Source organism: Bos javanicus, chromosome 14 (assembly GCF_032452875.1).
Source record: "Bos javanicus breed banteng chromosome 14, ARS-OSU_banteng_1.0, whole genome shotgun sequence".
NCBI lineage: Eukaryota > Metazoa > Chordata > Mammalia > Artiodactyla > Bovidae > Bos > Bos javanicus.
The window spans coordinates 67146652-67172593 of record NC_083881.1 but is presented as its reverse complement, the minus strand read 5'-3'; the positions used below and the strand labels follow the sequence as shown (position 1 = coordinate 67172593).

The following is a 25942-nucleotide window of genomic DNA, read 5'->3' as shown; positions in this document are numbered from 1 at the left end:
GCTCATGTCCTCCCATTCATTCCTTTTCACACTACGGACTGAGTTCCACCTGAAGCAGTCCACCAAGACTGCCCTTCCCAGGACTCAAAGGTCTTCCTTTTGCCCAAATCAAATGGGCCCATTTTAGCCCTTTTTTTTTTTAACTTTTTTTTATATTATTTTATTTTTTAACTTTACAATATTGTATTGGTTTTGCCATATATCAAAATGAATCCGCCACAGGTATACATGTGTTTCCCATCCTGAACCCTCCTCCCTCCTCCCTCCCCATACCATCCCTCTGGGTCGTCCCAGTGCACCAGCCCCAAGCATCCAGTATCATGCATCGAACCTGGACTGGCGACTCGTTTCATGTATGATATTATACATGTTTCAGTGCCATTCTCCAGCATTGGCACTGTCAAACACTGTCCACGTCTTGCAGCTCTTTACTTCCTTAACTTCTTTGCACTTCTCTTCCCCAGTTTTGCACCTCCTTTTCTCTCTTCCTTTTCAAGTTTCTCTCCTTGCACTGGCTTCTTCAGTGTTAGTTTCTATAAAGTATCATCCTTAAACTCTTTTTCAACTCACTGTTCCTAGAAGATAACTCTATAGATCCCCAAATCTGTATCTCCAGGTGCTGAAATCCATGTAGCCACTGTTACCACTTGGGTGCCCCTGTGCTTAGTCGCTCAGTCATGTCCAACTCTTTGTGACCCCATGGGGTGTAGCCCACCAAGCTCCTCTGTCCATGGGGATTCTCCAGCCAAGAATACTGGAGTGGGTTGCCATGCCCTCCTCCAGGGGATCTTCTCAAACCAGGGATCGGACCCAGGTCTCCTGCGTTGCAGGTGGATTCTTTACCAGCTAAGCCACCGGGGAAGGTTTTCAGTGCTCTGTAGGTTCTTAACTCCACGTGTCTGAAGCTGAACTTTTCTCACTCTCACCACAGCCCATCTCTAGGAAGAGCAGAGAGTCATCCTAGTCACTCAGACCTGCAGGCTTTGTACTGACGTGGCCGTCTCTTCCTCAGTCAACCGTATCCATTCAATCAGACCCTGAGACACACCAGTTCCACCTTCTAAATGTAGCCTCCTCTCTGTTTATTGTGCTTTAAGTTACAGAACTCAAATTCCTTATTACTACATTGTTTCTACCCATTTTCCTAAAATGTCACTTCCCATTGCTTTCTAGGCAAACTCTAGAGCAAGACATATAAGGTCTTTCATGACCTGACACTGGTCAAATTCTCTAGCCTGGGCTCTTACCAGTTTTCCCTGTGGACCTCCACTCTGGCTGTAATATCCTACTCAAAGTTCCTTAAGTGAAAGTGAAGTCGCTCAGTCGTGTCTGACTCTTTGTGACCCCATGGACTGTAGCCTACCAGGCTCCTCCATCTGTGGAATTTTCCAGGCAAGAGTACTAGAGTGGGTTGCCATTTCCTTCTCCAGGGGATCTTCCCAACCCAGGGATTGAACGCAGGTGTTCCGCATTTCAGGCAGATACTTTACCATCTGAGCAACCTAGGAAACTCACAAAGTTCCTTAAAAACACTAAATTATTTCAGAATTCCTCCTTTTATATACTGTTTCTTCTGCTTCTGTCTTCCTTTTTAATCCTCCCACCTAATTTCTAATTTTAGGCTCAGCTCAGATGGCTTCTTTACATGCTCATTCAGGAAATGCTGGCAATTGTTACACTTGCTGCTTTTGCCGTTATATCTCCATTTGGTATGTAAGGCTGTTTGGTGCCTCTCCTGTTGATTCTTTTCATAGTAAACCTGTAACACAGCATTAATCATACTTTTTTTTTTAAACTTTACATAATTGTATTAGTTTTGCCAAATATCAAAATGAATCCACCACAGGTATACATGTGTTCCCCATCCTGAACCCTCCTCCCTCCTCCCTCCCCATACCATCCCTCTGGGTCGTCCCAGTGCACTAGCCCCAAGCATCCAGTATCGTGTATCGAACCTGGACTGGCAACTCATTTCTTACATGATATTTTACATGTTTCAATGTCATTCTCCCAAATCTTCCCACCCTCTCCCTCTCCCACAGAGTCCATAAGACTGTTATGTACATTGTAATCAGCTACTTGTTTTCCTCACCACCTACTTCTGAACATCAAGCATCTCACTTTACTCATCCATTCTTTCTTCCACTCACTCACACTACCTACCTGGACCATAAAGCATTTGAGTTTGCTATCCCTGTGTAAAATAACAAAGACATCCATAGTTTTCTAGTGAAATCTTGTGATGCTGATAATGATTACATTTATTGAGTTCTTACTATATGCTAGGGCCTTTCTTTTTATATATATTGTTAATTTCATTTTATGGGTGAAGGAACTAGAGATGAGAAGAAAGTACCTTAGCCAAATGATACACCTTATAAATAGTGAAGTTGGGATTATTTTCCATGTCCTGATACTAACCTTAGTCCATCCTATTACTCTGTGAGAGAGAAGGCCTGGAAACTCAACCCAAGTGTTCATTACATATCTAATTTCTAATTGAATTATTAGGTTGGTGCAAAAGTAATTGCAGTTTTGCATTGTTGAAGTTAGCTGTTTGATATCAGGATCCATTCTTAAATAAATGTGGTTATGTTATACATCATTTTAATGTGCATTTCTCACCTTATGTTTTTTGCTAATGGCTTCTTACTTGCTGTTTATTTTATATTTATTTTAGTCTAGGGAGATGATGTTAGACAAAAAGCAGATTCAAGAGATTTTCTTACTCAAATTCAAAATGGGTGGTAAAGCAGTAGAGACAACTCTCAACATCAACAATGCATTTGGCCCAGGAACTGCTAACAAACGTACAGTGCAGTGGTGGTTCAGGAAGCTTTGCAAAGGAGATGGGAGCCTTGAAGATGAGGAACACAGTGGCTGGCTGTCAGGAGCTGACAATGACCAGCTGAGAGCAATCATCTTGATCTTGACATTTATCTTCTTACAACTACACAAGAAGTTGCTGAAGAACTCAGTGTTGACCATTCTACAGGAATTAGGCATTTGAAGCAAATAGGAAGAGTGAAAATCTCGGTTCATGGGTGTCTCATGAATTGACTGCAAATCAAAAAAGAAAAATCGTCATTTTGAAGTGTTGTCTTCTCTTATTCTACACGACAACAACGAACAATTTCTTGATCAGATTCTGACGCGTGACCAAAAGTGGGTTTTACACAGCAGCCAGTGATGACCAGCTCAGTGGTTGGACTGAGAAGAAGCTCCAAAGCACTTCCCAAAGCCAAACTTGCACCAAAAAGAGGGTCATAGTCACTGTTTGGTGGTCTGCTGCTGGTCTGATCCGCTACAGCGTTCTGAATCCTGGGGAAGCCGTTACATCTGAGAGGTACACTCAACAAATTGATGAGATGCCCCGAAAACTGCAACACCTGCAGCCAGACTCGGTCAACAGAGAAGGCCCAGCTTTTCTCCGTGACTGTGCTGGGCTGCACACCACCCCACCAGTGCTTCCAGCGCTGAACGAATGGGGCACCAAGCTTTGCCTCATCAGCCGTGTTCACCTGACCTCTTGCCAACCGACTACCACCTCTTAAAGCATCTCAACAATGTTTTGCCAGGAAAATGCTTCCACAACCAGAATGAGGTAGAAATGCTTTCCAGGAGTTCACTGAGTCTTGACGCACGGATTTTTACATTACAGGAACACACAAGCTTATTTCTCATTGGCAAAAATGCGTTGAGTGTAATGGTTCCTATTTTGATTAATAAAGGTGTGTTTGAGTCTAGTTATAATGATTTAAAATGCACTGCAATCCAAAACTGCAATTACTGTTGCACCAACCCAATAGGTCTGTGAATAAAATATACTTCTCTCAAGTTTATCACCTAGACATGTAAATAATATACAGACATACCACAACAACTGGGAAAAATACTATAAATGGTAGAACTTACAAATGATATGAAAATTAAGTAATGAGAAAGTTTAAGCCTGGTTGAGAAAAACTCAGGAAAGCCTTTTTTTAGAAGAGGTGGCATCTCATGCTCCTGAAAAGTTGGATCCTAGTGGGTGAAGATGACCAGGGGTAAAGAGTGTATGGCATTTAAAGAGTGGTTGCAGGGAAAAGAACAACCACCTCTTATTACTTGACTTTATGACAGAGGAGTGAAACAAAAGCAGGAGGCTTCAGCAGTCTTTCTCCCTCCAGAAAAAGGAGGGGTTGAGGTAGAAGACAGTCACTCCTGGTTCAGAACCCATTGGTCGCTGCTATGCAGGGGTCTCTGGAAGCAAGGAAGTATGCCCCAAAGCTTTAAACTGATGCATGCTTCCTTCCCAGAGCTCATGCATTTGCACATTAGTTGGTCTAAGTGTACCTACTTCCCTGGACAATAAGGTGAGCTTATGTTTTTAATGGTATCTTAACATCCCAGGAGAAAATTGAGCTATCCTGAGGCCTTGAAACTGAACCTTGTGCTTCTGGTCTTGAAAAGTTGTTGGTTCCTAGAAAGCAGCACAGTGAGCCTGGCTCTTCTACTCTGGATTTCTCAGGAGATCCTTGCAAGGATTTTTGCTCAGTGAGTCTGATCCCTTGTCTGTTTAACACAGAATTATTTTTTTGGATACATTTTCTTAGGGAAAATAGGTAACAGTCATAGGAAACCTGAGGCTTTTGTTATTCAGTCACTAAATCATGTCTGACTCTGTGACATCATGGACTGCACCACACCAGGCTTCCCTGTCCATCACCAATTCCCAGAGCTTGCTCAAACTCATGTCCATCGAGTCAGTGATGCCATCCAACCATCTAATCCTCTGCCATCCCCTTCTCCTCCCACCTTCAATCTTTCCCAGCATCAGGGTATTTTCCAAGGGCTCAGTTTTTCGCATCAGGTGGCCAAAGTATTGGAGCTTCAGCATCAGCATCAGTCCTTCCAATGAATATTCAGGGTTGATGTCCTGAAGCCGGTAGCAGCCAGCTCTGACATTACTTGGTGAATATGTCAGCCTTAGACTCGCTTCTTTCAATGTATGAGTACACAAAGAGTCATTTTGAAATCCTTGCTTGCTATCTGATGCCTTGCATATGGAAAATGCTAAAGAAGTTGCGTATGTGATTCAGTGTACACATAAGCACATGACTGTAATCCCCATTTTCTAGTCCTGCCTGCAGTCAGGAACCAGGGGATGCCAGGTCCCTATAACCAACATAGAATCTGGTGGCCTTTTATCCATCAGAGCTGTAATGCTGGCAGCTACGATGATCAGCCCCAGCTCAGGGACTTAATAAATAAACGCTTTGTTCTTACCCAGGTCATGTCCAGTGGGGTGAGTGTTTGGGAGGAGACGCTGTGCCCCACGCAGTCTTCAGGTTCTTGGACTCCTCCCCTCTACTGGCCTCGCTGTGCCCCCAAATGTTCTAAGTCCTCCACTGAAACCTCTGTGTCCATTCAGGGAGAGGGGTATGAGGAGGGGAGAGAAGGGGAGAGGGGAGGAAGGAAGGAAGGACTTGGAAGATGGCAGGAGAGGAGTTTGGAGCCAGGCCCTGGAAGTAATACAGGTTTTGTTGTTATTGTTGTTGTTTTGGTTTTCTTTTTGGCCACACTGCAAGGCTTGTGGAATCTTAGTTCTCCAATCAGGGATCGAACCCATGCCCTCTGCAGTGGCAGCACAGCGTCTTAACCACTGGACCGCTAGAAAAGTCCTGGAAGTAGCATATATCACTTCTGCCCTACATCCCATTGCCCAGAGCATGTTACATAGCCCTGTCTAGATACAAGGAACCTGGGAAATGTAGCCTTCCTGTGTTCAGGAAAGAAATAAAGTGGCTTCGTGAACACCTAGTATTATCTCTATCACAGTCCTTATCCTCTTCATTATCCTAGTTATTATGCATATTTTGAAAGTTTCAAAGTCGCCTTCCCCACTCTCAGATATCCATAGGTTGGTGGAGAACATAGGGAATACACAAATAATACAGTCCTCTCAACTTTGCCCTCCCTGCTTTTTCCCTGATCATAGCTTTCTGCAGCTGCTTCTGATTTAGTTCAGTTCAAACACACTGAGGTCCTACCATGAGTCGGCCCCTGTCCTAGGTCATAGTGAGTCCCTCACGAGCAAGACAGTGTCTGCTCTTAAGATGCTCAGTCTTTTGGGGGCCAGCCTTACCATGTCATGTTCTAACACCAGCTCCAAACGGCTTTCTCCAGAGACCTTCTCCTTCTCAGACTGCTTCTAGGTCCTTCAGAGAGAAGGCATAGTCCCCTCTCCACATCAGCTCTAGACAGCAACTCTTTACAGAAAGCCTACTTGTTCTTCCAGAGATTCTCTGTTTCCAAAGGTTCAAAACCTTCTACAAACATCCCTAGGATCAATTTTGAGAGATAAGTGTAGCAGCATAAGCCAGTGCCATACCCCTGCTTATGGCTAAGATTCTGTTTCAACAACTGTATCCTGAGGCATGACACAAATCCACTGTGTTCACAGGTACCAGGTGAGCTCTCACACTTTCCTGTGTGGCTCTGGATGTCCCAGGCTGGCATCACAGGCCTCTGGAGGTAGCTTGCCAGGAGGTACACAGAAGAGTTGGCAGGAGTCCCAAGTTCCCCTTCTCATGTCCTCCCATAAGGAAAAAGGGGACTTTATGCAAATCAGTTCCCACAGACAGCTACTGCAATCTCATGATTCCTCAAGGAAGACATGGGTGTGGGTGTGTGTGGGTGTGGGTGTGTGTGTGTCTACAAAATTCAGAGGGAAATTTTGTGGAGGAGACTGCCTTAGGCTGTTAAATATAAGTTTAATTTAACACAGCAAGCAAGTATCTTTTTAAATCAAGTCTTAAAAACATTCTAGATGCCAGATTTCCTAAGATGAATTCTCTGGAAGAAGTCCTAAAACAACTTCTTGATCACTTCCTATCATACTTGAGAGAGGAAAGTGGTGTTTTTGTTGTTTATTTGGTTGGCGGGGTCAATTCCACCCTTGTTCATTTTGGTTATAATAAATCTTAAAATATGGTTTTGGGTTTTTTCCTGAGCAAGTATTCTCATAGTGTTACGTTTTCACCACCCCTGAAATGTTGTACGAGTAATTCTAGTTACCCTCAAGGAAAAGATCAAAGGAGGGAAGAACATGTCAATGAGGCATAATGATTCAAAACCTCTTCAACTGCTGTTCCCAAGTTTGGTGGAACTTCCCAGACATATTTCTAAGGAATGAATATTTTGGATTTTGCTTTAGCATGGACAAGGAAGCATCTCCAGGCAATATCCTCCTCAAGATTTTCTAAAGTCACTTAGCCAACAGTATTGTGAATTCCCCAGAGTTAGAAAATTGTTAGAGAATGGAGTGAGCTTGTATCTCAAGTAAGGTTGCTTGCTCAGTCCTCTGACATTAGCTGGCTATATACTCACACAACCAGGACAACACTTTATTAGTGATAAGCTGTACAGCAGTGAAGTTACCTTGCTCTTTCATAGGCATAGAGAAGACACAGGCATGGTTACTGTTGTAAAGAAGCTTAAAACCCAGAGGTGGGACCTAGAAGCAGGAACCCCGATTGGAACTCCGTGAGAAGCAGCCTTATTCACTGCTGAGTCCCTAGTGCCTAAGTAGGACTTGGCATGTAGTGGCTCCTTTAGGCGTATTTGTTAAATGAATGGAGATGAGACAACATACAGGGAGTTGAAGGAGCTCAGCACGAATAGCAGCAATCCATGAAGATGGTAGAGTTGAGCAGAGCCATGAAGAGTAATAGGCTTCGAGTGGCTAGAGAGAGTCAGACAGGCAGACTGAGCCAGGAGACGAGAAAAGAGAAGCAGAGAAGAGGGAATGATCGCAGTGCAGTGGGGAAATGGGCTTAACTCAGGTCAGAGAATCACACGGTGACGTGGTAGAAACCAGGCACACCAGGCATGCAACTATGGACTTTGTCACACCATTTGGGTTTCTATCTAGTTCTTCAAGAAAATTAGAGATACCAAGGGAACATTTTATGCAAAGATGGGCTCGATAAAGGACAGAAATGTTTTGGACCTAACAAAAGCAGAAGATATTAAGAAGAGGTGGAAAGAATACACAGAACAATTGTACAAAAAAGATCTTCACGACAAAGATAATCACAATGGTGTGATCACTTACCTAGAGCCAGACATCCTGGAATATAAAGTCAAGTGGGCCTTAGAAAGCTTCACTGAGAACAAAGCTAGTGGAGGTAATGGAATTCCACTTGAGTTATTTCAAATCCTGAAAGATGATGCTGTGAAAGTGCTGCACTCAATATGCCAGCAAATTTGGAAAACTCAGCAGTGGCCACAGGACTGGAAAAGGTCAGTTTTCATTCCAATGCCAAAGAATGCTCAAACTACTGCACAATTGCACTCATCTCATACACTAGTAAAGTAATGCTCAAAATTCTGCAAGCCAGCCTTCAGCAAGACGTGAACCATGAACTTCCAGATGTTCAAGCTGGTTTTAGAAAAGGCAGAGGAAACAGAGATCAAATTGCCAACATCCGCTGGATCATGGAAAAAGCAAGAGAGTTCCAGAAAAATATTTATTTCTGCTTTATTGACTATGCCAAAGCCTTTGACTGTGTGGATCACAATAAACTGTGGAAAATTCTGAAAGAGATGGGAATACCAGAGCACCTGACCTGCCTCTTGAGAAACCTATATGCAGGTCAGGAAGCCACAGTTAGAACATGGAACAACAGACTGGTTCCAAATAGGAAAAGGAGTACATCAAGGCTGTATATTGTCACCCTGCTTATTTAACTTCTATGCAGAGTACATCATGAGAAACACTGGGCTAGAAGAAGCACAAGCCAGAGTCAAGATTGCTGGGAGAAATATCAATAACCTCAGATATGCAGATGACACCACCCTCATGGCAGAAAATGAAGAGGAACTAAAAAGCCTCTTGATGAAAGTGAAAGAGGAGAGTGAAAAAGTTGGCTTAAAGCTCAACATTCAGAAAACGAAGATCATGGCATCCGGTCCCATCACTTCATGGGAAATAGATGGGGAAACAGTGGAAACAGTGTCAGACTTTTTATTTCTGGGCTCCAAAATCACTGCAGATGGTGACTGCAGTCATGAAATTAAAAGACGCTTACTCCTTGGAAGGAAAGTTATGACCAACCTAGATAGCATGTTAAAAAGCAGAGACATTACTTTGCCAACAAAGGTCTGTCTAGTCAAGGCTATGGTTTTTCCTGTGGTCATGTATGGATGCGAGAGTTGGACTGTGAAGAAAACTGAGCACTGAAAAATTGATGCTTTTGCACTGTGGTGTTGGAGAAGACTCCTGAGAGTCCCTTGGACTGCAAGGAGATCCAACCAGTCCATTCTAAAGGAGATTAGTCCTGAGTGTTCATTGGAAGGACTGATGCTGAAACTGAAACTCCAGTACTTTGGCCACCTGATGCGAAGAGTTGACTCATTGGAAAAGTCTCTGATGCTGGGAGGGATTGGGGGCAGGAGGAGAAGGGGACGACAGAGGATGAGATGGCTGGATGGCATCACCGACTTTATGCACGTGAGTTTGAGTGAACTCCGGGAGTTGGTGATGGACCGGGAGGCCTGGCGTGCTGCGATTCATGGGGTCGCAAAGAGTCGGACACGACTGAGTGACTGGACTGAACTGAACTGAACTACCATTTATTCAATAACCTAATTTAAAATCTATAATTTGGGGATACTACTAAAAGATATATTAAATAAAAATCAAGAAGATACAATAGGTGAAAAGTTGTAAACTTGAACTATTTAAGAGATGGCATTCTTTTTGTTACTATTGATGAAAATAATGTTCTGGGTGAACTTTTGATTGTGGAGGTCCTCTTAGAATGGGAAAAATGGTTCATAGAACGGCCTAGGATGTGTTCCTGGGAAGAAATAGGTAAAAAGATGAACTCTATTCACTTCTTATTGAATAATTTCAAAATAGGACAAAGTGAGAAAAGTCTTTTAAGATTCCTAAGTAAACTTTAAAAGTGGCTGTAAAGTTAAATTTGTGTAATTAATTTAAATTACAATTAATTGGATATATTCATTTCACAAAGTTATATGTGGGAAGTAAAGATCCATTGATTCACTGAGTCAGTTAAGGAACTTGATTAGAATAATACCCAAGCACACTTGTATTGTTTAAGAATGTTAAACAAAGCTTGATTGTTGCTGATGTTTTGGGGAATATGTAGCATTTCTTATCTTTAGAGAACTTGACAAACACCGATTTAAACTTCTTTTCAAATACATTTTCAAATTAAAGTCATTGTTTCTTAGTATGCCTAGAAGCAAAAAGCAAGATCCAGTGGTTGTGAGTGAAAGAAACTATTGAGGAGGCAGAAGTGAAAACTACATATTCACAGCGTAGAGACAGTTTCAGATGATGGCATTGTCTTGAAACAAATTTGGACAGTAAGCTCTGCCTACAGTTAGTTGTGTGGAAGTTTTCTGCAAATGCACAGCACTCCTCTTATTTTCAGTTCAAAGCAGACATCACTAATCAATCACACATTCTTTCCAGCTGAGTCTTGGTTTGGCCATTAGTTCTTTTTGCCATTTAGGGTTTTAGAAGCCAGTGCTACTTGGAGAAGGAGATGGCAACTTGCTCCAGAATTCTTGCCTGGAGAATCCCATGGACAGAAGAGCCTGGCCAGCCCCAGTCCATTGGGTTGCAAAGAGACAGACGTGACTAAGCGGCTAACACACCACTAGGTCAGAGTTGATACAGACAAAAGGAAAACTACTTACTATCCTGGAATGAGGGATGGCTCCACAAAGTTGCAAATACAGAACCCCCTTATCACTGTTAATGGCCCAGAAGTGTATAAGTGCATATGATTAAAATGCATAGATGCAGGACTGATATGAAAGCCCGCTGTCAACGTCCCTTCTCACATCTTGCTTTCTTCATTTATTCGGCTCTTCTTTATTTATTTATTGGACTAGTGACTCTGCCACCCCCAATCCCCTTGGGTTTACTTATAGCTCACCTTATACTGAGTGCTTAGCAGAGAAAAGGTATAATGAGACCATTTCCTACTCTGGAAGCATATACAGTACTGTATACTTAGACAAGGTCAAGCTATGTGAACCAGGCAAATCCTGCTCCCTTTTAAAATGTGATCACTTGAGCTTTTTGTTTGTTTTTAAAATGAAAAAGCACTCAAACTAAAAAAAAAAAAAGTAAAAAAGGATGTGTTTCATTCTGGGTTTTCAAAGCTACTCCTGATTTCAAGAAAGCTGTTGGGTAATTTCTTGTTAGCTCAATTCTGATAGAAGCTAGAAGATAAGAATACCTTAAAAACCAAAACACCTGATTACTAAATTACCCTTGTCCAACCAGCAGTATGTTTGGGTTAAGCTGCCCTTTTCCAGAAACATGGAGAGGAAGAGGAAAGAGGTGGTGTGCTGGGAGAATCGGGTGAGGACCAGAGCGACTGGTGTCCAACAGGAAGGCTGTGTATGTTACTGTTTCTCTTCTGTTCTTCATGCAATGGGAGGCCAAGGCGGCTGCTGTGCAACACTGACAACCAGTGTCCTTACACTCACCTCCTTTTACTCTCAGTGTTGAGGATTCAGATTTTGGAAATGTTATTAGAAATGTGGTTTGGGGTCAGAAAGCCTGAGTTCAGGTATTAGCTTGTGACTTGAGGCAAGTTCTGAACCTAAGTCTCAGCTTCCTCATCTCTAAAATGAGGAAATTAGAAATAGTTCCTCACTCTTTTTATGAGGACTAGAGGTTTGATGGTCTAATAAAGTTCCCAGAACTATGCCTAGACATGGTCAGGGCTGAATAACATTATCTGTTATTATTTAACTATTATCATTAGAAATAAACATTATCTGGTGGTGGTTTAGTCGCTCAGTTGTGTCCAATTCTCGGAGACCCCATGGACTGTAGCCCACCAGGCTTCTCTGCCCATGCGATTCTCCACTCAAGAATACTGGAGTGGGCTGCCATGCATTCCTGCAGGGGATCTTCCTGGCCCAGGGATCAAACTCACATCTCTTATATTTCCTGAATTGGCAGGTGGGTTCTTTACCACTGAGCCACCAGGGAAGTCCAAATATTACCTATTATTATATTATCATTATCACTGGTAATGTTTAGCTAACTGTGTCAGTTTCCTGTCACCCCTGTAATAGACCACCACAAACTTGGCTTAAAACAACACAAATTTGTTCTCTTAGAGTCTTAGGGGTTGCAAGTCAGAAATTAGTTTCATGGGGCTACAGTTAAGGTGTTAGCAGGGATGGTTCCTTCTAGAGGATGTGAGGGAAAACCCATTTCCTTATCTTTTTTGTCTCCCAATATTGATACCTGTGGCCCCTCCCTCCATTCTCAGACTGCATCACTCTGATCTCTGCCTTCCTCACTCCATTGTCACCTTCTCTGACTCCTTCTAAGTCCCTCTTATAAGGACCCTTGTGATTATATTGTATCTACCCAGATAATCCACAATAATCTTCCCATCTCAAGATTCTTACTTTAGTCACATCTGCAAATTTCCCTTTTGTCATATAGACATTCGGGGACTTCCCTGGTGGTCCAGTAGTTAAGTATCCACCTTCCAATGCAGGGAATGTGGGTTTGATCCCTGGTTGGGAAACTAATATCCCACACGCCATGGGGCAACTCAGCCCACATTCGGCAGCTGCTGAGCCTGCGTGCACTCTGGAGTCTGCATGCCACAGACAGAGAGCAGCTTGCAGGCCACAGCAAAAATCCCACATACTGCAGCTAAGACCTGACCCAGCTAAACAAATAAAATAAGATAAAATTAACCAGTAAATAAAAGAACATTAACAGGTTTGGGGGTCTGGAATTGTGGACATGTTGGGAGCCATTTTTCAACTTCCCACGTGGATCAGATTTGTGAACAGCATTGTGATAATTTGCTTCATGTCTCTGTGATGCAAAGTGGTGAGTAGAAACTCGAAATACATGAGTACTTGAGATACTAACCAAACACATCATTTAGAAATCTCAAGAGCTTTTTCTGAAACATCCATTGCCTCCTTCTATCTTATCTCTACTTACTCAGGCAGGAAGATGTAATTAAATTTGTAGAAGAGCAGCATGATCCTCAAACATAGATAGACTTGGGTTCGCCATCCAACTCTGCAACCTGGTGGCTGGCTGGGTTACCTTGGAAAATTACACAGTTGCCCCAAAGCATCCCTGAGGCAGGGATTTGAGGCAGGTAGTTTATTTGAAAGGCGATCCCAGAAGCACTGATGGGGAGTGAGGAAATGAGTCTAAGAATGGAAGAAAGTTAACAAGCAGCACGCTCTTGGGCAGGTTCCTCCTGTGGGCCACTGGGTACACTTCAGGTTCTGGGAGAGGGTATAGAACTTACCTCAGAGATACCTAACCTGGGAGGGGGATTCTTCATTGACCAAGTGCTGATCCAGAGGTGTTGTGCCCAGGACTCCCCGCCTGCTCAGGTTGCCCACAACTGGTGAGAAATGCTGTGTGCATTGGGGCTGTGAATGTGGTGCAGACCACATCTGCTGGCATGACCACTCTGAACTTCAGCCCCTCCTCTGAAAACTGAGGACAGTAGTTCACTCTGCAGGGATTTTGTGAAAATTAGCAATCACGTGGTGAACTTCCTAATAGTATGCCCCGCATATGTTAATTCCTCCAAAACCGGTAGCTCTTCTATAATGATGACATCTAATATCTCCCTTATAGTTTCTGCAGATGAAATTCATTCACACTTGGAAAGATCACTCAACACTTAACAAAGATCACTCAACATTTCTGAGCCCCAATTTTTGTCTCTAAAATCAAGGAGGGAAGTAAACTAAGCAACCTATTGTATTTTCCCAGGATTAATAATTCAAGTCTTCACAGATTGGTTTCCTGTGTCCTTTGATACTAGAACTTTCCTCTGGCCTCTGTGTGTGTGACTGTGACCTGACCTGGGCTGATTTGGCCATCTGTGACCCTTAGGTTCTTCTTGGTAAATCATGGTAGCCCCTGAAGAAATTTTGAGGTAAGAGTTTCCTACTTAGCTGACAGCTTCACTACTAGGTCATTCTTATGCCCAGATGGAGCAAGTATGGGGGTGGTCTCAAATAATTTCTGCCAGTCCACATCTGAATATAATGTAGTATTTAAATTTCAATAATAAGAGCACATTTCTAACATTCACCATGCTGCATCACCAACTACTAATTTCATCAATTAAAAGAACCATTTCTGACTTTTGGTATAATTGGCACAGCACTGCTTGTGATTTGAGACACAGGAAACAGACACCTGTGGGAGCTAACGGGAAAGACCAGCCCACGATGTGCTTTCTTTATTAGAATGCAGCACATTCCAGCACCTGGTTATAGCTTAACCTGAGAAATGGCCACACGGGATCACACGGCACATGCTGATAATTTTTGTCTGTCTTTGTTCAGTAGTAAAACATACTTAACAGGAAACTCACCCTTTTAACCAATTTTAAGTGTACTCTTCTGTGGTATTATGTACATTTGCGTTGTTACCCATCACCATGCCTTCCATCTCCGGAACTTTTTCATCTTCTCAAACTAAAACTTAGAGCTCTATACCCAGAAAACAATATTAACAATAATTCCCCTTCCCAAAGTGGAAATAACCATTCCCCTGACTTCCCTGGTGGCTTAGATGGTAAAGCATCTGCCTACAATGCAGGAGACCCAGGTTCAATCCCTGGGTTGGGAAGATCCCCTGGAGAAGGCAATGACAACCCACTCCAGTACTCTTGCCTGGAAAATCCCATGGACAGAGGAGCCTGCAGGCTACAGTCCCTGGAGTCGCAAAGAGTTGGACATGACTGAGTGACTTCACTTTTTGTCTCTATGAATTTGACCATTCTACATTTCTCATATATGTGGAATCATACAATGTTTTTCCTGCATTATTTTACTTAGCATAATGTCTTCATGTTGTAGCACATGTCAGAATTTCATTTCTTTTTAAGGCTGAATAATATTCCATTGTATGTATATACCACGTTTTATTTATTTGTTTATCGAAATGTTCACCCAGTGAACATTTGAATTGGTTCCACCTTTTGGCTACTATAAGTGATGCTACTATGAACATGGGTATATAAATATATGCTGAAGTATTTTAAGTAAAAACTAGAGACATAAAAATCTATTGCTTTTAATAGGAACCTAAAGAGCTAGTCAGATAACACTAGGAAAATATTGCCTAATCCTTAGTATTATTGGAGCTTAGTAAAGCACTTTTAACTTCTTCACTACCTTAGTAATACTGAAAGCACTGGTTTTACAGGTCTTCAAAATAAGATTTTGGAAGGAAACAGTTTGAAAATCTTGATTTGGTATTGTAAGACTGACTCTCTACTTCATCTCCAAAATAGCTTTTAAAATACCATTCACACAATGGTTATTTAATTTCCTGCATGGTATGTTCATTCTACCAAATTCACATAAATTTCCACAACTCTTCAGGACTTCTGCTCGGTTTCCAAGATGCAATTGCATAAAACCTTGTATTCCCTGACCTCAGCATTTTCATCAGTGATGCTGATACTTGCCTTCATTTTCCTCACTGTTGGGATGGTGCAGTGCTTTACACATTCGTATTAACCTTTCTCTGCAAGACCATGCCTGTGGGGAGCCTCTGTCTTGAATTCTGATGATGGCCACAAATGAGCCGAGTTGGTTACACATTGGTAGAGATTGGAGATTGGATTCTGTGCAGGAGGGACTGTTTGTTGTCCTAATTTATATGTGTGAGGCACTGTGCTTACTTAGAGGGCCTTTGCTTACAGAAAACCCTTGCCTAGACTTTACTTACAGGGCCCTTACTTACAGACAGCCCTTGCCTTGACTTGTGGATCCTTCTTTGATATGCTGGGAAAGTGGGCTTCCTATTGAGTTCCTGATTCTGCCTTTATCTCTTGTCCAGCGGTAGACTGCCAGGTCTTGAACAAGTTGGCCTTGGACTTTGATCACACATTTATTAACACATTTTTATTGAGTACCTACTGTGTGTCTTGCACTCTGCTGGGTATTTAGGTGACCTTGGTGAATGAAACAAAGTTCCCTGTCTCATGGTACTCAGATTCTGGAGCTGTTCCTGATGCTAGCCACAAGCCACGTGTGGCTACTTAAACAAAATATAAATTTAAATTAATTAAAATTAAGTAAAATTTAAAATTCAATTCTAAGTACATTTGAAGTGCTCGATAGCCACAGACGGCGGGGGGCTAGTGTACTGGACAGTACAGATGTATGACATTTCCATCATGATGTAGGAAAGGGAAATATAGACTGTTAGGCGATGGTAAGAGGTATGGGGTAAAGAAAAGTAGAGGAGAGTGTGGGAATTAGGTGGATGGAGACATATTAAGCAGATAACAGAGGGAAACCTCCCAGTGGACTGAACAGCCAGAGCAACATACCGATTCAGGAATCCACGTGACACATTTCTGGACCTTCACAGAGACCTGAGTGGCTGAGGCTGAATCAGCAAGGGAGGGAGTGCTCCGAAGGAATCAGGGTCTAGGGAACACAGGGCTGTGAAGAATGTTAACGATTTTCACTTTTACTCAGAGTGAAATGGGGAAACCATTGCAGGATCTTGAGCAAAATGACATGATCTGTCATATTGGGATGATATCACACTGGTGTCTGTATTGAGAATAGACCAAAAGAGAGACCTATGAGAAGGCGATTGCAGTAGTCCAGACAAGAGGTGACTGGAGCTTGGACCAGGGTGTGGCAGCAGAAGTAGCGAGAAATGGCCATACTTTGGATATATTTTAAATGTAAAGCCAGCATGGTTTCCTGACAGATTGCAAGAGTAAAAGGTGATTCCAAAAGGCTGCAAGGTTTTTGGCCTAAGCAGTTGGAAGAGGGGGTTGGCATAAAGTGGAATGTGGAAGGCTGTGACTAGAATGGATTTTGGAAAAAAACAGGAGTATATTTTGGTACATGTGCACATTTGAGATGCCTGTTAGGCATCCAAGTGGAAATGTCAAGTAAAGAGTATAAAACTAAGAAAGAGGTGTGGGCTGGAGAAACCATTTGGGAGTCATCAGCAGTCTAGCCATGGGTTGGGTGGATCAGATGGGAATGAGTGTAGAGAAGAGAAGAGGCTCTGAGACTGAGCCTTGGCAACCCCAGCATATAAGAGGTTGGGATAAGATCAAAGAAGGAATCAGCATATAGTTTCAGTATGTAAAATTTCTGTATCAAGCTAACAAACTATTAGATAAAATGTTTTTCCCATGATACTGACAAATACACAGTCCATAAGAACCTGGAAAACTAGGTTCAGGTTTAGAACTCTTGACTCTGGAGTTCTACACTGTAATTTGGTGGCACAGGGAAATGGCCTGTAGCCCACACACCTTGATTGAGGGCAGAAGCAGAAGAGGGCATCAGAGGATGAGATGGATGGGTGGCATCACCAATGCAATGGACATGGACCTGGGCAAACTTCGGGAGATGATGAGATTCAGGGAGGCCTGGCGTGCTGCTGTCCATGGGGTCGCAAGGAGTCAGACATGATTGGGCAGCTGAACAGCAACATAAGCCTGAATCGCTCTCCTTTGGTAACAGGCAGGAAGACAGAGCACGTGGGTACTGATGCTGATGGGGAAGTAGCTGTGGGGGTGGCTGTTCTCGTCTTATTAATCAGCACTCATTTCTAGAAGATACCTGATTAAGAATACCTTGCCAGAATGCTGCTTCAGGTCTAAGTTGACTTTCTTGTTGCTGCTAATTCTATTTAAGGGCTCACTAACGGTTCACTGTTTTCTTAGAGTATTAAAAATCCCAACCTTGTAGAGCTCTTACTTGCATAATTTCCCCATGAGGAACTCCAAGCACAAAGATGCAATATTTTGTCAAGAGATTACACAGTTAATAAGCAGTAGAAACAATTCTGCTGCCATTTCCTTCTGATTCATGATATACCAAAAAGCCCCCACTGGCCTTTGGAATATATTTCTTTATGTAGGAGTCTGGGAGTCTCTAAATAAGAATTTAGATTTTTAAGGGCTTGAAGGAATTATTCCAATAAGAAAATCAATAAAAGAACTGGAAAGATGAATAAGAACAGAACAACCTATTTCTTCCCATAAATTTTACTTTTGAAGTGTCAAAACACACAGTACAGCTCTTTTCAAACACTGAAACCTATGCCACGTTGTGCCCTTTCTGAAGGGCAGTCCCCTTCTGCGTAGTCCGGTGGTTTCAGCAATTACTTTTGTGTACCCACATCCTACCCTGATCAGAAGGAAGGCTGTGGGGAGCAGCCTTGGTGAAGTAAGGCTCCTTTCCTCATTTATAAAAAGAGAATAAAAACCACTTTGTGTTACTCATAGAGACTTGATTACAATCAACTTTAAAATATACCCTGAAGCGTTTTCATCTTCATAGAATAGAAAGAGTTAAATATAGCCAATTGCATATTATTTAAAGCAATACTTTGTAATCCAAGCTCAGGTCAACTTCCGCTTCACCTGGGGAGAGAGAGGAACTTGTAACTGGGGACGTGCTACCGCATTTGCAAGGACTTCAGCCTTCGTCTCAGGCTCCCTTTCTATGTGTCTTCTGCCACCGTCCTTGTTGACTCCCAGCTTCCAAGGCTGTGTCATCACCATTCAACCTATCCATCATTCAGAACTGCTCTCCTTCAGACATCGTGGATAGGAAAACCACCTTCACTGATCAACACTGTCTTCTGTGCTTAGTCACTCAGTCATGTCTGACTCTTTGTGATCCCATGGAATGTAGCCCCCCAGGCTCCTCTGTCCATGGGATTCTCCAGGCAAGAATACTGGAGTGGGTTACCATTTCCTCCTCCAGGGGAGCTTCCTGCCTCAGGGATCAAATCTGGGTCTCCTGCATTGCAGGCAGATTCTTTACTGTCTGAGCCACCAGTCAAATGTCTTATGCCTCCTGGACTTGCTCCTCTTCGTCCTGACAGCCAGAACCTTGACCCTTCTGCAATCTCCATTGGCCCTGCACTATCTCATCCCTATCCTCTAGCCATGACCCACTTGGAGTGTGCTCTCAGTGAGCACCGTACGCTTTCATCCTCCATGCCCTGCCAGTCCCCAGCCTAGCCAGTGATCTCCATCAGCAAGCCATGATGTGTAACTCTGAAAATGTGTCCATCATCTCAGGAAAAGCCCCTTCCTAATTGTCTGTAGCATCCTGTTCTGAGCTTTGTCTATGCTCCTCAAGCCCCAGCCCTCGCTTTTTGTCCCCTTCACCGAGGGTCTCTCTTCCAGCTGTACTGAGACGTGAGGACATCCACTGGGAGCACTCACGCACCGCGCCCATCACATCTTCGCTCCGTCCTCCATCTTCTCTCTGAAGCTGCTCAAGGCAGCATCTCCATGAAACCATGCTGTCCTTTACCCAGCTCCTTTCTTGTTTTATACCTTTTTTTTTTTTTTTTTTACTGAAATACAATTGACATACAGTAAAATGCACTCACTTTGATAAGTTTCGATAGTTGTGAATCCCTTGGTAACCACCACCCAAAGTTAAGATGCAACATTTCCAGATAGGTTCTTCATTCTCCTTTCCAGACAACTCCCAACCTCACCCCATCCCCAGAGACAACCACTATTCTGACTTCTATTATCCATGCGCAGTTCTGCCTGTGCCTGAACTTTGTGTAAATGGAATAAGTGCAAGGAATTGCATCACACTTAGCACTGTCGTGTGTTTAGGTTCATCCATGTTGTTGCATTTGTCAGTGGCTCAGAGGTTAAAGCGTCTGCCTGGAATTCAGGAGACCCGGGTTCGATCCCTGGGTTGGGAAGATCCCCTGGAGAAGGAAATGGCAACCCACTCCAGTACTCTTGCCTGGAGAATCCCATGGATGGAGGAGCCTGGTAGGCTACAGTCCATGGGATCGCAAAGAGTTGGACACAACTGAGTGACTTCACTTTCACTTTTTACTTTCATTCTTTTTTACTGATGAGCACTTTCCATCCACAATTTGTTTATCCATTTTCTTGTTAAGTGCACATTTAGCTTTTTTCAGAGCTTATTTTTTTTTTGTATTTATGCATAAAGCTTCTAGGTACATTCTTTTTATTTTATTTTTTATTGGGGTATAGTTTCTTTACAATATATTCTTATACAAATGTTCTATGTGGATACATGTGTTTTCTTCCTTAGGGAAGTATCTAGAAGTGGAGCTATGTTTAACTTTGGAAGAAACCACCTAACTGTTTTCCTAAGTGGTTTTTACCATTTCCCGTTCTTTATATTCGTACCTGATGCGAAGAGCTGACTCGTTGGAAGAGACTCTGATGCTGGGAAAGGTTGAAGGCAGGAGGAGAAGAGGGTGGCAGAGGATGAGATGGTCAGTTGGCATCAGCGACTCAATGTACATGAAATTGAGCAAATTCTGGGAGATAATAAAGGACAGGGGAGCCTGGTGTGCTGCAGTCCATGGGATCGTAAGGAGCCAGACACGGCTTAGTGACTGAACAACATTCCTGCCAGCTGTGGATGACAGTTCCAGTTGCTCCACATCCATCTCTTCTTTTTGTGTCCTCATTCTTGCTTTTCTTTGACACATGGCCCTAACTCATTAGAGCATCTTATCTCTGTTCCACTCGAGCTTCTTAAGGACTGCAGCTGTGCTTCGATGGGCTTTGCACACGCCAGTGTAGCCTTCCTTAGAGCTGGCTCTCTCTAAATCTGCACAAAACAGGAGAAAATGGAACCCAGTGAGCGAGGCAGGGGCTCTGGGGATTCTGTACACACAGCCCAAGAGGCCTAGCAAAATCAATACGATCCGACTCTCCTGTCCGTGTCTTACAATACTGCAGCTTGAATGCAGGGCTCCCGTGGCCATTTGTTACAGTCTTCAGGAAGGGCTTTTTATCAGATTCATAGCGGCAAGTGATACAAATTATTGGATTTCTTTTCCAACATAAAAAATAGCTATTTGCAGCCTTTTGAAGCTGGGTAAATGAGCCATTGATCTTACCTATAGAGCACTGCAGGGTATTTTTGTCCTGTCTTCACTTCCAATATTCTATGACGGGAGCTCGCCTCTCCAGCCAAGCTGTTCTAATCGGTATTCCCTGGGCGTACCCCGCTCATGGCCTGCTCCTTGCCTTTTCCCACATTATGGGGGAAATGCTTCCATGGAATGCCCTGTCTTTTTCCCTCCTAGAAGTTACATCTTCAAGGCCTGGCATATGCCAATATCTCTATGATGCTTTCCCCACCACTTTACCCTTCGGTAACTATTCTCTCTTGTGAATTATTATAACCTTCCCAGTGGAGGGTGATAGCCCCCATCCTGGCTTCCAGGGGCTCTAGGTTAATAGGGGCATCCCAGGACCCCTACATGACAAGTGTACTCCAGACTTCTGTGGCCAATGTTCCAGGGGGCCAGCTGCTATGCAGAATCTCTTTTTTAAAATCCTTTGCTCAAAAGGATCCGTTCCACTTCTAGCCGGAACTGTCTACCTCCTGCCATCATCTTGAAACGATGAATTGCTTCAGACCAGGTTTCATCACTCACCAGTCAGTCGAGAGCTTGAGTTGCTTTTCAGAGTGCGTGTCAAAGCAGTCAGTGCTGTGGGCATGCGGAGAGGCAGCAAGTGGCGTAGCTCCCCACCCCATCCACACAGGCTGCTCACTTTCCAAGTGAGACACAGAAACAGTTGGCTGAAACTTGGCAAATATCCTGACCAGGACAAGGAGGGAGGGATGCTTATAAGCTTCCAGGTTTGCTTTGCTCTGTCCCCTCTCACTCTCTCGCAAAACAAACCAGCACCTTGTCTGTCTCCTCGTAGACGCTGGGCCATCTCCCAGACATCTTCCTGAAAGACAGGCTGGACAAAAGAATCTTCTCTTTCAATTCCCTCTGTCTTTATTCGACTCCAGAAAGATCCTTCGTTTTAAATATTGGGCAACGTGAGCAGGAGTACTCAGGAATATTACCTTCCCAAGTTTCCTCAATTCTGCCCTTCTGGTCATCCCTTCACCAGGCTAGGCTGCTTCACTTTCTCTTCACCTCCTAGTTCCTACAAAGCGTGCTTGTTCATTCAAAAATATTTAATGCTACTTTAAATTCTTTAATTTTTTCACTAAACACTATTATTGTTGTTGCTCTGTCACTAAGTTATCACCAACTCTTTGCAACCCCATGAACTGCAGAAGGCCAGGCTTCACTGTCCCCCAGAGTTTGCTCAAACTCATGTCCATTGAGTCAATGATGCCATCCAATCATCTCATCCTCTGTTGCCACCTTCTCGTCCTGCCCTCAATCTTTCCCAGCATCAGGGTCTTTTCCAATGAGTCTGCTCTTCGCACCAGTAAACATTATGGTAGGAGTTCAAGTCGAGCGAAAGCCAGGATACAAACAGTGCCTACTTCTGGAGCTTAGGTTTACTAGGAGACATAGATACACAGAGAGACAGCTACAAAAAAGTGTCCTGACTGGCATCCAGGGCACTGGAGGGACACAGGGAAGGAGCACTGGGTCCAGGCTCAGGAGGTCTGGGAAGGCTTTGAAAAAGAGCTGACCTTTAACCGAGTAACACTTACCTAGACGTCAGCTGGAAGACATGAGCGTGGGAGCGGGGTGCTTCGTGTAATAAAGGCCACACATGGGAACAAGTGGAAACTGAGAGTGCGACACAGCAAGGAACCGAGAGAAGTTTGCTGGTTTGGATCACAGGATGCAGGAGAGGTCACGAAAAGTGAAGCCGAAAAGGCAATTGTGGGCGTGATCCTAACACGCCTTGCCTGTACATTCTGATGAGTAGGGACGTCTCATAGCAAAGGGGAGTCATTCAAAGGCTCGTGGAGGAGACAGAGGTCACCCCTTTAATGGCTGCAAAGGTCACTCTGGCGGAAGCTTTGACAGTGTGGATTGGAGAGGTGAAGCTGGAGCAGCAGGTGGGCCAGAGGAGCAGGACAGGGGCTCAGCCAGAAGAGGGGCGGGCAGACTGGAGAAGGCAGTGGGCTAGTGACGTTGCGAGAGTTGGGGGAGAAGGAAGGGTAAAGGGCGAGGCCAGGAACGGGTTAGAGAGCCCAGCAGAGGGGAGGGCTGAGGACAGCAAGGAGAGCAGAGGAAGAGGAATATACAGAGAAGACCGAAGGGGGCGGCCAGGGAGGGGCAAATGTGCAGACAGATCACCCTAACAGGAGGCAACGGGTGAGTCTTTCAAGAGACGGATGGTCAACCAGGTCCGATGTCCCAGAAGGAAACCCTTAAACCCGCTGGAGTTACCACCCAGACAGGCTGCAATTTCAGGGGAACAGTGGCGGTAATGTAGACTGAGCAGTGAGGCGGAGGTGAGGAAACAGAGATGGCAAGACAGGAAACTCTCAAGAGGACTGGCTATAAAGGGAGGAGATAGAGAGAGCAGTAGCTAGAGAGGGGTGTGGGGTAAAAGACTGGGTGGTATTGTACGGCGGGAGAAGCAAACGGGACTGGAACGTGCTTTAGAATGAGCAAGGACAGTGAAAACACGGAGTCTGCGCTGAGAAGCGGTTGTAGGATAGAAAGCAAATAACAGATGGGAGAACATAGGCCCTGTGTTCACTCGATAACAACAAAGTTCTACAAGAGTGGGCTGAGTCCCCAGTTTGCCGAAGGGCTGAAGAATCTGATTCCACACGGCAGCAGGGTGGGCTGGTCCCGGTGCAGACCCTGAGGCTCATTCGAAGCTGAGGCTACCCAATCTCTGTGCCCAAAGTCGGGATAAACATCCCCACCTTGTCAGTGCAAGGAGCTAAGACGCAGAATTGCTTAAAACAGTGCCTGGCATGCAGGCAAATGCTAATGAAGTGTTAGCTGGAATCATCTAAGGAAGCCGAACTTTCCTGGGAAGGGACTCGCCTAGTGGCTTCTCACCTGGGCTGCTAATGAGTCTGAAAAACACATCCTGTTCTCTAGACTGTAGAAAATCAGACCCGTCCTGAAGAGCTGGGCCCCTCGAGTCTGTGAGGCTCGGCTCCACTCAGAGGGCAGATGTGCCCATTGGGAAGGCAGTGTGAGCATAGCCCAGAAATCTCCTGTAGACCCCACCCCGTTTCTTTCCAAAGCCTTTCCTCTGGTTTTCAGATGAGATTTCCCTGTTCAGGAGGGGTGCCAGTGCTGGGAATCTCATAGTACTCCCAACCCCAGACACCAGGGTTGTGTAATTGCAGTGGCAGAGATTTGAATTGTCTTTTTGAAGAGACCACCTACTGTTTGTCTGTCAAATCATCTGTGTGTGGGTGGAACTGAAATTGTGGGAGATGAAGACGGTGAGAGTGTGTTCCAGAGTAACTGGCATATGGTTGGTGATTCTTAAGTATTGGTTTCCTTTCTAGAAAGTATGGAGACAGTGTTCTTGGAGGGCAGCATGACCAGGTATAAGTCAGATGGGTTCAGTTCAGTCCAGTCGCTCAGTCGTGTTTGACACTTTGTGATCCCATGGACTGCAGCACGCCAGGCCTCCCTGTCCGTCACCAATTGTCGGGGCTTGCTCAAACTCATGTCCATTGAGTCGGAGATGCCATCCAACCATCTTGTCCTCTGTTGTCCCCTTCTGTCCCCTCTGTGGTCCTCCTTAAATCTTCCCCAGCATCAGGGTCTTTTCAAATGAGTCCGTTCTTTGCATCAGGTGGCCAAAGAATTGGAATTTCAGTTTCAGCATCTGTCCTTCCAATGAATATTCAGGACTGATTTCCTTTAGGATTGACTAGTTGGATCTCCTTGCAGTCCAAGGGACTCTCAAGAGTCTTCTCCAACACCACAGTTAAAAAGCATCAGTTCTTCAGTGCTCAGCTTTCTTTATAGTCCAGCTCTCACATCCATACATGACTGCTGGAAAAACCATAGCCTTGACTAGACAGACCTTTGCTGGCAAAGTAATGTCTCTGCTTTCTAATATGCTGTCTAGATTGGTCATAGCTTTTCTTCCAAGGAGCAAGCATCTTTTAATTTCATGGCTGCAGTCACCATCTGCAGTGGGATTTGCCCTCAAATTTTGACTCTACTGTTGAGCAGCTAAATGAACATGGGTTATTTACATCTTCTTGAACTTTTTTGCTCATCTGGGAATAAAGACTGCTAATACCCACTGCATCAGTGTGAGTTTGGGATAGAGACAGAAGAGATGGAAGTACCTGGCACACAGTAAGCTGTGTTTTTTCTTTGCCTTTCCTTGTGTGACTGTTTAAACTGCTGGGTAAACATGTTTACTCTCACAGATCTGATATATTTCCCCACATCTACTCAATATATCAAGTATTTAGTCATTCCGCCTCCTGATGCCTAGATCTCAGGGTGTGGAGTTTGTACCATCACTTGACCCGCCATTGTCTTGTTAGATACAGACAGACCTTTGTGTGACTACAATAGAGACATTATTGCCAGTTGTCAGTATTGAAATGATGCTCTCCTTCACTCTCCAGTGAAATATCTGCAGGCGTTCCTTCCCCCTTATTGAACATTTTGCAATCGCCTTTAAAAACAATGCCCTCGTCTCCCTGACCTGCCTCTCCTCCTCCCTCCCAGCCTCCTAAACCCCACCTCGTTTCCCTGTATTGTTTGCTTAATGGGCACTTTAACGAGTGTAGCATTTCCATTTTGAAACACACAGAACTCAAGACAGAAATTGGATTTCTTCCTGGACAGTTTCCATCCCTTCTCCTCGTTTACAGTTTTCGCCTTTGTTTTTCATTCTGCAACACAGCTCAAATTTGCTGAACCAGAAAGGGGTGGAAGGAGGTGTGAAAGAGAGGCAACCGCCTTCTCCTTGCTGCAGGAAGAGCTTATTAGCGACCTGCTCTCTACAAGAGACCAAGCACTCTAAAGATACTCCAGGCGCCTCTTCTGTTTCCACAAAAGCCCAAGGCCTGAGTACTCCGTGCATGACAGAATCTAATTACAGAGACAATTACGGTTACCTGGACTGCCCAACTGTTGTGTTTCGTAATCAAAAGCAATACTGGCAGGTGTGAATCTGAGCCTGCT

General features: G+C 44.0%; 1 protein-coding gene and 1 non-coding gene across 6 annotated transcripts in view; both read left to right on the top strand.

The window, feature by feature from the left end:
• Positions 1-25942, top strand: part of CPQ (carboxypeptidase Q) — a 585754-nt gene that overhangs the window by 529687 nt on the left and 30125 nt on the right. Inside the window, exon 8 of one of the 5 annotated variants that reach the window (XM_061439308.1) lies at positions 13857-13970. The exons of the other annotated variants lie outside the window; for them this stretch is intronic. Coding sequence (XP_061295292.1) covers positions 13857-13927 — 71 coding nt within the window. The 3' untranslated portion in view covers positions 13928-13970. The remainder of the gene's footprint in view (positions 1-13856; positions 13971-25942) is intronic. 5 annotated transcript variants of the gene reach the window in all.
• On the top strand, positions 14600-14671 carry TRNAC-ACA (transfer RNA cysteine (anticodon ACA)). The gene has a single exon. It is a non-coding gene; the product is annotated as a tRNA-Cys (tRNA).